The sequence below is a fragment of the Vulpes vulpes genome, chromosome 14 (genome assembly GCF_048418805.1).
Source record: "Vulpes vulpes isolate BD-2025 chromosome 14, VulVul3, whole genome shotgun sequence".
Taxonomy (NCBI): domain Eukaryota; kingdom Metazoa; phylum Chordata; class Mammalia; order Carnivora; family Canidae; genus Vulpes; species Vulpes vulpes.
The window spans coordinates 72,275,148-72,287,636 of NC_132793.1; the positions used below are offsets into that span (position 1 = coordinate 72,275,148).

The window sequence follows — 12,489 nt, forward strand, 5'->3', positions numbered from 1 at the left end:
TAAAGAATAAAGCATGGAACTCTGTAGTACAATACTATCTCCTTTACCTTTACCTGTACTGTATTTGTTATTTAAAGCTCCACATTAGGAACTACTCAAGCCTTGTTGAAGAGGAACACCCACCTATGCTGACTTTCTCACTTCAAAATCATAACCATACATCCCAAATGTTTAGGACTCTCAAATCTTTATCTCTAGACCTCACTTCTCCCAGGAACTCCAGACACATATATCTTGATATATCTGCTTTGATGTCTGTTGAGTATTTTAAATATAACTTAGTCAAAACAGAACTTCTCATTTTCTTTGCTCGGCAAATCTGCTTCTTTTTTAGTCCATCTCTTGTCTGAAAACTGTACCACTCATCTACTTTCTCAAGCCAAACACAGGAATTTCAGATGATGAACATTATTTGATTGTAAGTTATTAAACATAATAAAATACACATGATTTGATAGTATAATTTTTACCATGCGTAATTAACTTGACTTGGAAGGCCATCTGGATTTAAACATAGCTGGACACTGGACGGGAAAATAAAACAAACAAGAGCTGCAGTAGTAACCAATGCTGAGCATTTTATCATGTGCTTGGCACATTATATTTATCATCTCACTAGTTTTAATAAGGTGGGTATTACTGTTCCCATTTTAGAAATTAGAATTTTGAGGCTCAGAGTGGATAAGTAACTTGATCCAAATTGCAGAGCAATATTAGTTAGGATGTAAATCTGTATCTAACTCTTTACTCTATGGCCTCCCCTTAGAAGGCAGTTATGTGGTGAGTTCTGACGAGGTGCAGTAGCAGCTATTACAACTATAAAATTAGAGATATTTCTCTAAAAGAGCTGATGGACCTTTTAATAAAGAACCATACTTAGGTACAGAGCCGTCAGGTTAAGAATATAATAGTTTTTGCATTTGTTGACTTTATATTGTATTAAATTTTACCTTTACCTTCAAGTGATACTGGTTTTCTATTTAAGATAAGAATGTGTAGCTTCTTATTTAAATAAGCTTACTTAATTTAAAACATAATAGATAACTAATTCATAGCTCAAGTGTTATCAAGAAGGGGCAAAACCTGTGGAGGTGGGTGGTGAAACTCAGATACAAGCTTAATCCAAACGGTGGCCTAGGCATGACTACAGTTTGAGAAACTCAGGACCATTGTGCTTATCGTTTTAAAGTAGGTTTAAAAAAAATCAGTAGTATCTCAAAATGAAAAGTCTAACAGCTGGGGAACATCCCACACTAAAGAAGTGTGGTACCCCATTATTCTCTGTACAGATCATACCACGTATGAGATATTAGCAGGCTCGGAACGTTACTTGAAAGGAACACTAGCAAACTATATGCATTTGGTGAAAGGTAACTCCAACCAAACTAACTACATGAAAAGCATGTAATACTTGGGGAATGTTGATAAATTTAGGTGCTTTAGCTTACAGAAGGAAAAAATTCGAGGATGCAATAGCCTCCATATTAAATGGGGTTCTATTTTATCTACAGATTGGGTTCTAACTGTAGGGACATAATCTGAAAATCACATTACCCTGAAACTATTACTCTAGCATGATATACCAACTTCCATCAGCCCAGCACTAAAGTTTCCCCCCTATTTTGATAAATGGCTATTTGTTTTCCATCAAGCAGCAGAAAATGTAAAGTAGTAGCCTCCTGTTTGATGGCCATATTATATTTAAAAAGTTTATTTTTAAATGTACTGTTCAAGTTATGGAAGGATAAGAGAAACTCAAACAGGGGAAAGGAGATATGGTTCTCACCTGATACTTCCAGGTATATGTCTGACTACAATGTCCAGAACTATTTAAATTGCTCTTTTTTCCTAGCTCTCTCCCCTGACCCTCTTTATAGTCAAAGAAGAGGATGGAGAGTGTATGCCGAATATACCTAAGTTGTATGCATTTATAATACGACTCCACTTTTGGAGTGACTTTAATGTAGAAGATTTATCTTAAATGACACAGAAGGCAAATCTAGGTAGAGCCAATGGATGGACACTACCAGGTGAATGGGCTTATGTTGACACTGTAAACTTTTTGTCCCACAAAACATTTATGTAAAATGTATGTGGCTGGATATTTTTGTTAACCAATAGATTCCATTCTAATATTAATACAATTACCTGAAACAAGTAAACAAAATAAAAATATAATACACCATCTTACTATTTAGGAAGAATACTGAGATTCTCATTTGTCTCACTTGAATATATAACAGTTAAGAACAAATGTAATGTTTTCTTTCCCAGTTTTTATGCCTTATATGACACCATTTATTACTTAACCAAAAATCAACTTCAATAAATAATGATTATTTTCATGGTTTCTTTGAAATAGGGATATACAGGCCAGTTCAGTTTTATAACATTAGCTCTTAACATCATTAGTTTGTCAAATTCACTCATTAATATAACACTTATCTTAACCCCTACAGTCTGGAAATTTCTAGAACGTTACCTATCTAGATCCTAGGCAAAATACTATATAAAATCAGCACTAAATCCATACGAGATTGTAAGGTGAAAAAGTTTTTTGTGAAAAAGTTTTTTTCTGTAGTCTATAAGTAGACTATCATATATCTCTAAGCAAGAGAAACACATAATTTCAGATTGAAATGAAAATACATGACACATGTCCAAAAGGAGTATTTCTTGTGGTTGTAGCCAAAAAGAACCCCTTAACAAAGAAAGGTTTTCAGAGGCTGTAGTACATACACCTTCCAGAGTGACAACCTTTCTTAAAGTATAATCTGAAGATAGCTACTGATTAACATACTTCCCTATATGCTAAATTAAGTTTAAAAAATTAAATAAATGAAAAGGAGTAAAATAATATAAAATTAATGTCGTATATAGCTATATACTTGAGTATATACTGGAAAGGAAACTTTTCCAGTTTTTTCAGAAGTCAACACCCATAACCACCAAGTTCTGTTTATCCAGTTTTTGCAGTAGGTTGATTTCTAAGGTAAGGCAGATGACTTATTTTGATAAAGACCATGTTTAACAAATAACCTTCAATACTGATAAGGCTTTCAAAGTCTTTGGTAATAAGACAGCAATCTTAAGTGTTCCTCAATTCATCTCTTCCTATTCATTCCAATCACATTCATACTTACAATCACTTATCCTTCTTCAGACCTACTCCTCCTGGACTACTATAATATCCTCCTATCTTCACTGCTAATCTGTAAACATTCCCTCCATCAAATATATGATTTCTAGGAAGATTTTCCTAAAGTATTGTTCATTCTGCCATTCTTTGGCTCAAAACCTTTTTGAACAGTTCCTAGTTGTATTCATGAAAGAAGTCCAAATAAATCAGTTTAGCATTCAACTTCCTTTGTGATGTGAGATCCATCTACTTTACCAGCTTCATTTAACATGTCTATGCACTTCATGATATGGTCACTGGTCCCCTTTAATTCAGACTCTTCCTCCATGCATTTATTGTATTCTGTTCCTCTGACATGAAAGCCTTTCTTTTTAGTTAGGGGATAGCTCAAGTTTCTGTAACAAAGAGATAGAAAAAAATAACATGGCTCTTTCAAGCTAGACATTAATTTTTCTCTCACACAACAGTCTAGAGGTAGCTGGGTGGCCCCCAGTGGATAGGCTGCTCCACTCCACCAGATCGTCCAGGCACTATGATTCTTCCTTTCTTGTTTCTCTGCCGTTCCCTAAGATGTCTTCCTTATACGCTAGGTAGTAAATGGACTAAGAGGAAAAACAGAGGAATGTATACCTACTCATTTGAAGGGCAAGATCCCCAAATTATACATATTATTTCCGTTCACATCCCATTGCCAAGGACTTTGTCACATGGCTATACTTCACTGCCAGTGAAGTTGAGAAATGTAGCCTCTACTTTGGCAGCCACATGATCTGTTAAAACTTGGGGAGGTAGGGGTTGTTGGAAGGGGGTTCTCTTACTAAAAAAAGAAGGGGCATCAGAAGGCTGGGCTTAGCATTCATCTCTGCATTACCCTTCTTCAGTGTCTGTCTCTAGAAACATCCATTTCTCTACAATGCCAAACTGAGTAACAACTCCTAGTCAGTCTTCTCTTATTTTATCACATCTCCTTATTTTACAGTCACAAATGCAATACTAACTCTCCTTCCTCTCAAATTTCATAGTTCTTATAGCTATTATGGAATTTGGCACATTTTAATCATATACATATTAAAGACAGTTTGTCAGGAAATATAATGAGGCCAAAAGAAAAAGACAAATGTGTGCTATTGATTAACCTTCCTTTATTACTTTATTTCATATACAAAGATTGCTGAAGACATAGTCTGCATCAGCCTCTTTATTCTGAATTTCTAGAAGTGGTATATGCAGGACAAAGCACTCAGTAATGCTGGTAACGGTAACACTGCTTTATTCAACACACAATTTATCTTCATTTGTCACAAAAATAATATTTAAAAAACATGCATAAGTTTGATCTAGAGAAATTATTTTTAGAAATTGCTCACAAATGAAACACTTATAAAAGATCTTTAACTAAACAAAGTATATGTCCTAAAATTTTACTGAAAATATTTTAATAATCATGTTTAAACAAAGCATTTCTGTGCTCTTTGTCCTTTAGTAATGATTTACCAAAAACAATCATTGAATAACACTTATAGATTATCACATATTTTTAATTTCTTTAAGTTATTTGTTGTTTTTTATTTTCATATTTTATTTTTTACTCCATTTGCTAACATCTCAGTTATTTGGGGGTCTATATCTTCTTGTTTTGACATAACTAGTACTTTTGTACTTTTCACATAAGCTTAGAACATGAAATAACCTTCAGTTCCATTGTGGTAAAACATTTTATTTCATTCATGATGTTTTAATACAAATTAAATAACTATTTACATTTAGTTATATATCGCAGTAGGTGATTTAAGTTATAGAATTTCACTGTTAAAATGTATATTTTGAATATAGTATACCAAATAATTAAAAAATAAGTGTACCTATTTTTCTTTCAATATTGAACTATAAATTATGAGCAGGGAGTCATTTCTTTTGATTAATAACTCCTCTGACCAGTATAATGAATATTTACACATTATTCTTTGTTGATAGAGCACTTAAAATGCCTGAAACAATAACTATGATCACACCAAATTCAGAGACATCTGATGTAAAAATGCCTTTCAAATAAGAACAAAATAAATGTGAAATCTATGATAAATTTCCTTTACCTAAAACACAAAAAGATTATAACAGCTTTCCACTAAAAATTATTTTAAACAGAAATTCAAGTCTGTCAGTAATTTGAAATCCAAACGCATGAAACAGCCTGAGGGAATTGTAGGAAAGGTTGTTCCCAGGGTGAGTTATAAACAAGGAAATACTTTATTTAAACATCTATGTAATCTCCACTGAAACATATTATTTGGAAATTATGTTAAAATGAACTTAAAATACATGGACTTATAAGACTAAATCTCTGAAACATTTAATCATCATGCTTTAAATTAAAATGCCATAAAGCTGTGGTTAACACTGAGTATAAATATATATTTTTAATATTAATATTATGACCTTTCTGTACAGTTTTTAAAAATTCACTCAGGGAAACTTTATCTTAAAATATAACTGCTGATCTTATTGGCAAACCTATAATAATACCTATGATCAATCTTTACTTAATTATTTTGAGCTGCAAACACAATTAATAAATCATCTTTGAAGTGCACTGACCATAATCAGTATATTCTGGAACAAGTCCAGGGGGCCATTAATCAAAACATGCAGCAAGGAAAGTGAGAGCCGCAGCTTGAACAGTTAGGTAAACACAGAGTGAAGCTAATAAAAACCTATCTTGCTTTAAAACCACCACTGTGTTTACTTTTGCAACTAAGATAAACATTATGATAAAATTAAATTGTATAAAAAAATGAGGTTTGCTCACAATGACCAAAGTAAATATATAGCAATTGCACATTCATTTTATGTTTCTAATCTGACATTAAAGAACTTTTAAAGTTCAGTTACGAAAAATCTTCAAGATTTAGAAATTTGGATCTGATAAATAATATTCTCTAGAAAAATTAAACACACACATATGCACACATATAAATTTTAAATACATTGAGATTTATACTGGAAAAATTGCAGTAAGTTATAAGAATTTTTAAGAATTAAGATATAAATATGACGGCAGATCCTTTTTATTTTATTTTATTTTTTAAAATTATTTATTTATTCATGAGAGACACAGAGAGAGAGAGAGAGGCAGAGACACAGGCAGAGGGAGAAGCAGGCTCCACGCAGGGAGCCTGACAGGGGACTCGATCCTGGGTCTCCAGGATCACACCCAAGGCTGGAGGCAGCGCTAAACTGCTGAGCCATCCGGGCTGCCCCCTTTTTAAAAAAATAAGATGGCCAACTACCATATTTTAAATTGGCAGTGGGAAATGAATGAACTGTAACAAAAAATGAGTAAATACTTGAGAAAGTTGGAAAATAAATTTTAAAATGATTAATATAAGATAGAATACAAATGCATATATATACCTATGTGTATCAAACGAATCAACTGTTTTTAAAACATGGTCTTCCAATTGTATTATTTTCCTCCAACACTATCTTATTTTTTTTTTTAACACTATCTTATTGATTGCTAAATAAAGGAGGAAACTTTGCTAAGTTAACACATAGAAAACTATGGGCAATCCTCAGTTCCATGAGTTATAAGAGAAGAAAACACTATAGGTTTGAAAACTGCATAGTTTCTTTCCACAAACAGACATCCAAGATTTAGCTGAAAACCCAGGGATAACAGTGCTTAAAAAATAACAATGCATCGTATTCCTAGAGCATCCAACTTAGATAGTATTTTCATACACACGACCTCATATGACCCTGTTATTCATGTTGAAAGGTAGGCAGAAGGTATTACTAACCCAATCTCTGCACTCACAAGAACTTACAGTTGTATTTCTACTGTATTACTGCAGAAATTTTGAATAAGCAGTTAAACCTCACTGAAACTCATCTTTATTTAGCTTTAAATAAATATGGTTCTAAATAGAGCCCTAATTCAGAGTTGTGGTGAGAATTAAGTAACATAATGGAACTGAATGCTTAACTCAGAACCTGGCATAAGTAATCAAACATATATTAGTTACTATTTTATTTTTGAACAGTATAATAAAGTAGTTTAAAAGATTTTGCTTTTAATAAGATGATCCTCGATTCAAAACCAAATATGTACCACTTGTCTTTGGGCAAGTTAACTAAACTCTCTAGTTCTGAGCTTCCTGATCTATGAAATGGGTATAGTTAAATAAGATAATGCATATGAAAACCCAGTACAGTATGTAGGATATAATAAGTAATCAAACAATATTAAATACTGTCAGTATTGATGGAATGATCTAATAACTTACATAAATAAAAAAAGTCACTAACAAAAATTAAAGGACAAACGAAGAGCTGGGAAAAACAAAGATTAATATTTTTAGATATCTGTAACTTTTACAAAACGATAGGAGACAAAGACCTCTACTGAAACTCAGCTGAGGTTATGGACAGGTAGTAAGCAAAAGATAAAACGCCAATAATCAATAAACACTACAAAAGCACAAGACGTCTCTAATGGTTAAATACAAAAACTAAGAATAAGATATTCATTGATTAAATAATTAAAATGATCTGGAAATGATCAAAATGAACTGGAAAACAACAGAACAAAAGGCTTGTGAGAGTGTTACAGCCTTCTGGAGGAATTCTGGCAAAATCTAAGAAAAGACTAACTACATATGCTCTCTGACCTTGTAAGTCCACTTCTGGGAACTCATTCGAAAAAAATAATCAGTCATATGTGCAAATTTATGTACAATTATATACAGCACTCTTTGTAATAATACAAACATAGATAAGGCCTAGATATATAGGATAGGAATTGCTTAAGAAATTATGGTACATTATACAACGAAATACTATAAATATAAAATGATATGGAATCAATGTATTTACTAAAGTGGAAAATGCTTATAAAATATAGTTAAATTTAAAAATATCAGGATACATCATAAATGGTATGAACCTTGTTTTGCAAATAAAGTATACAAGAAGAGATCTGGGAAGCCTGGGTGGCTCAGCAGTTGAGTGTCTGCCTTTGGCTCGGGGCGTGATCCAAATTCCCGGATCCAGTCCTACATCAGGCTCCGTGCAGGGAGTCTGCTTCTCCCTCTGCCTGTGTTTCAGCCTCTCTCTCTCTCTCTCTGTGTGTCTCTCATGAACAAATACATAAAATCTTTAAAAAAAAGAAGAAGAAAAAGAAGACAAAGAAATCTGTAAATACAGTAGCATGGTATTACTGAAAAACAAATGGATTCCTTTAATAAGTGGATAAACACTGAATACAGCAAGACGATGAAATATTTATTATTCAGTGCTAGAAAGATATCAACTATGAAGCCGTGAAAAGATATGGCGGAAACTTAAATGCATATTATTAAGCGAAAGGAGTCAATCTGAAAGGGCTACATACTGTATGATCCCAACTATATAACATTCTGCAGAAGGCAAAGTATGGGGAGGGATGGATGAATTGGTAGAGCAATAGGACTTTTAGAGTAGTGAAACTTCTCTTTATGGTATTATAATAGTGTATATTGTCATTACATATATATGTCCAAATCTGTAGAATGTATAATAGCAAGAGTGAACCCTAATGCAAATTATGGACTTTGAGTGATAACGGTGTGTCAATTTAAGTTTATCAATCGTAACAAATGTACCACTCTGTTGGGGGATGTTAATAGTGGAGGAGGTTGTACATGTGTGGGGACCAGGGATACACAGGAACTCTACTTCTGCTCAATTTTGCCATGAACTTAAAAATACTCTAAAAAAAGTTCATTCATAAATAAAAAAAAATTGATCAAACACTGGGCTTGACAATAAAAACAGAAAGAAATGTATCAAAAGGCAAAAAAATACATTTCTTCAAAACTCTATTATAAGAATCTTTTAATTAAAAAAAGAATCCTATTAATAGTAAATATTTTATTTAAAAGTCTATTTGACTGTGACTGGGTTACTGTGGAGAACTGGGCTCTCTAGGATCCTGAAAAGCTTTGAAAGACATGATAGCTTTACTTTCATAGGCAGGGAAGCCTGTATGTAATCATTCCTTTACACAAAAGTGCATATATTATGCAATTTCTTCCAGGATGATGCTGTAAACTTCTAGTATTAAAAGGGAAAGAACTGAGCTTTCTTGGGCCCAGGAAGACTGTGTGTTATACCAACGAGCTCAGTGGTTGCTGTGTAAGACCTAACCAGACTCAAGGAGGTAAGAAAATACTATGCTAAAATACACCCCCATCTTCCTGGTTCTGTAGCCATGGGAATTTTTTAAAAGATTTTATTTATTTATTTATTCATGAGAGACACAGAGAGAGAGAAAGAGAAAGGCAGAGGCACAGGCAGAGGGAGAAGCAGGCTCCATGCAGGGAGCCCGACGTGGGACTCGATCCTGGGTCTCTAGGATCAGGCCCTGGGCTGAAGTCGGCGCTAACCACTGAGCTACCTGGGCTGCCCAGCTATGGAATTTTGATAAGACTGTGTAACCTTGTCTCATTAAACCATAAAGAGGGGATGTGTGTGCATGTGAACTGTTTTTCCACTACCTCTAATCTAAAATATTACAGCTACACAATTACTTAATGGGACCACATTCAGGTTCTTTCAGAACACACAGTTAAAATTTCTTCACTCCAGTTCAAGGAGCAACATCTGTGAAAAGTTATAATAATATTTTAAAGTTGTTTGAAACAATGCGTTAGAACTCTTTGCTTTCAAAAGATACTCATCACATGGAAGACTAAATCATATCTGAGCCTTGTATGAGATATATCAACCCATATATTTTTACATGTTAGCATGCAGAAGCAAAGACTATACAAAAGTATCTGAAGACTAGACAAGTATTTCTTTGCAATTTTGGCCTAAATTAATTAATTAATTAATTTAAAGATTTTATTTATTTATTCATGGCAGCCACAGAGAAAGAGGCAGAGACACAGGCAGAGGGAGAAGCAGGCTCCCTTCGGTGTCCATTGAAAGATGAATGGATAAAGAAGATGTGGTTTATGTATACAATGGAATATTACTCAGCAATTAGAAACGACAAATACCCACCATTTGCTTCAACGTGGATGGAACTGGAGGGTATTATGCTGAGTGAAATAAGTCAATCGGAGAAGGACAAACAGTGTATGTACTCATTCATTTGGGGAATATGAATAATAGTGAAAGGGAATATAAAGGAAGGGAAAAGAAATGTTGGGAAATATCAGGAAGGGAGACAGAACATAAAGACTCCTAACTCGGGGAAACGAACTAGGGGTGGTGGAAGGGGAGGAGGGCGGGTGTTGGAGGGGAATGGGTGACGGGCACTGAGGTGGACACTTGACGGGATGAGCACTGGGTGTTTTTCTGTATGTTGGTAAATTGAACACCAATAAAAATTAATTAAAAAAAAAAAAAAGAAGCAGGCTCCCTGTGGGGAGCCCAATGTAGGACTCGATCCCAGGACCTCAGGATCATGACCTGAGCCAAAGACAGATACTCAACCACTGAGTCACCCAGGTGCACCTGGCCCAGATTATTTTAATGTTTTTATCATGCCATTGAGATTATGTTGAACTGCTTGCTCCTTTTGGGATGTACCAATGTGTGCTAATCACTAGAATTCTCTTAGAAAGTGATCCTGCTGCTCCCAGCAGGGCCATATGTTGGACAGGCAGGAAGTTTCCTAAGTAGTAGGATTGTGGGGCATGGCAGAGGAAGCTTCCATATATGCACCAATTTTCTTTTCTTGAGATCTCATTTACACACTAATTTTTTTTCATGAGATACATTCAATGCCTAATATTCTATAATTATGGTTAAAGGCTTTTATATTTCTAAAATCGATATTTGAGAATTTTGAGAGTTCATATTCCAAACTAAAGCCCTGCAGAATATTATCTCTTGGACTGTTACTAAGCCTTTTGTAGGAGGGGAGAGGGAAATTGCATGAGGATGCTATGCTTAAGCACATTTGATAAGTCAAATGAATTATTTACTATGGGCTTCTCAGAGCCTTTAAAATATAAATCTCCAAGTTCTGCGGGTTGGAACACATGCAAATGTGGAAGCTATGGTATACGGCCATATACAAACTTATCTGAATATGGAACCCCTTACAGAGTACTTGATAAGATCTCCTTTACATATTCTACATAATGAAGTCTGTTAATGGTATTGTAAAGAATGAATTCTGGACTCATTACCATCTAACTTCAATAAACATTTTGAATTTCTTCCTACCAAACCTCAGAGTTGGGGGCCTTGTGTTCCTATTTATATATTTAGCTCTTCTCTTGGCCATAGGGACTAAGGTATTTTATTTTATTTTATTTTATTTTATTTTATTTTATTATTTTATTTTTTGTTAAGGATCACTGAAGAAGGAGTTCAAAATTAAGTTAGTGCTGTTTCTGACAAGAATAATAAGAACTTTATACTCTAGCTCTAGTAACAAGACCTGTATGATATATCCCTTTGTATGATTCCCTTTCTTGGTCTCCAGCATAATCCTCATTTGGTTACATCAGGGCTTGGGTCCCCCTGGCCACCTTTCCTCAGGGTTGGAACCTTAACTCTTAGACAAAGTTTTCATTTATAGGTCTCTTGTTCAGATACTAATTTCAGTATCTCTTAAAACTGGTTTGCTTTCAAGAAAGAGAACCTAAAGGGTTGAGAAACAGAACAGCTAAAAAAGTAAAGCAAAAATTGGGAGAAATGGGTTGAAATAGCTGAAGATGTGACAAGCAGGAAAATGCTAATTAAATTATCTAATCTGAGCATTTTGTTCATTGATTGATTTTATTAACTGCTAATTAATTTTATTAGCTAATTTCAGTAAGACTGGGACACTGACTCAATTTAGTCAAATAAGTAAATAGTGAATGGATTAATTAATCAATTAGTTAAAATAATCCCACTAGTCCACCTGGCCATAACTGACTTAATGTCATACAGAATGCTATAAATAGACTTTTATTATATTCACTCTTTTAGGATGTTGCAAGAATTAATAAAAGCTCCTAAATTTTAAACGACAAATCATACCGTGATTATTATATTGTATTATAAAGCATGACCTCGTTAAAAAGTTAAACTGAGTGCCTAATAAACCCTGAGCACAGTGATATTAGATATGAATTGTGCCCTTATATATTTAGAGAGTAATTTTATAATGTTCTTGTTTATACTCAGTATTTTACCTGATATTAATAAAGTATATAAACATGAAAGTAATTTTACAATTTCCATAGTCTTTTTCAGCTGGTTCATTTTGTTTAATATATAGGATTAAAAACTCATACTGAGCAACTCTATAAATTTCAAGTTATGTAAGATAGTAAATAACAAGGAATATACAGCATATGGCTATG

General features: G+C 33.7%; 1 protein-coding gene across 7 annotated transcripts in view; it reads right to left on the reverse strand.

Moving 5' to 3' along the window:
* The window catches only part of XRCC4 (X-ray repair cross complementing 4), a 280,861-nt gene that overhangs the window by 118,616 nt on the left and 149,756 nt on the right, over window positions 1-12,489 (reverse strand). For 3 of the 7 annotated variants that reach the window (XM_072736870.1, XM_025992939.2, XM_072736872.1), the window contains exon 8: window positions 6,627-8,294. The exons of the other annotated variants lie outside the window; for them this stretch is intronic. In XM_072736870.1, the coding sequence (XP_072592971.1) occupies window positions 8,030-8,294 (265 nt within the window). In that variant the 3' untranslated portion in view covers window positions 6,627-8,029. Of the gene's footprint in view, window positions 1-6,626; window positions 8,295-12,489 lie in introns of those variants that run through there. 7 annotated transcript variants of the gene reach the window in all.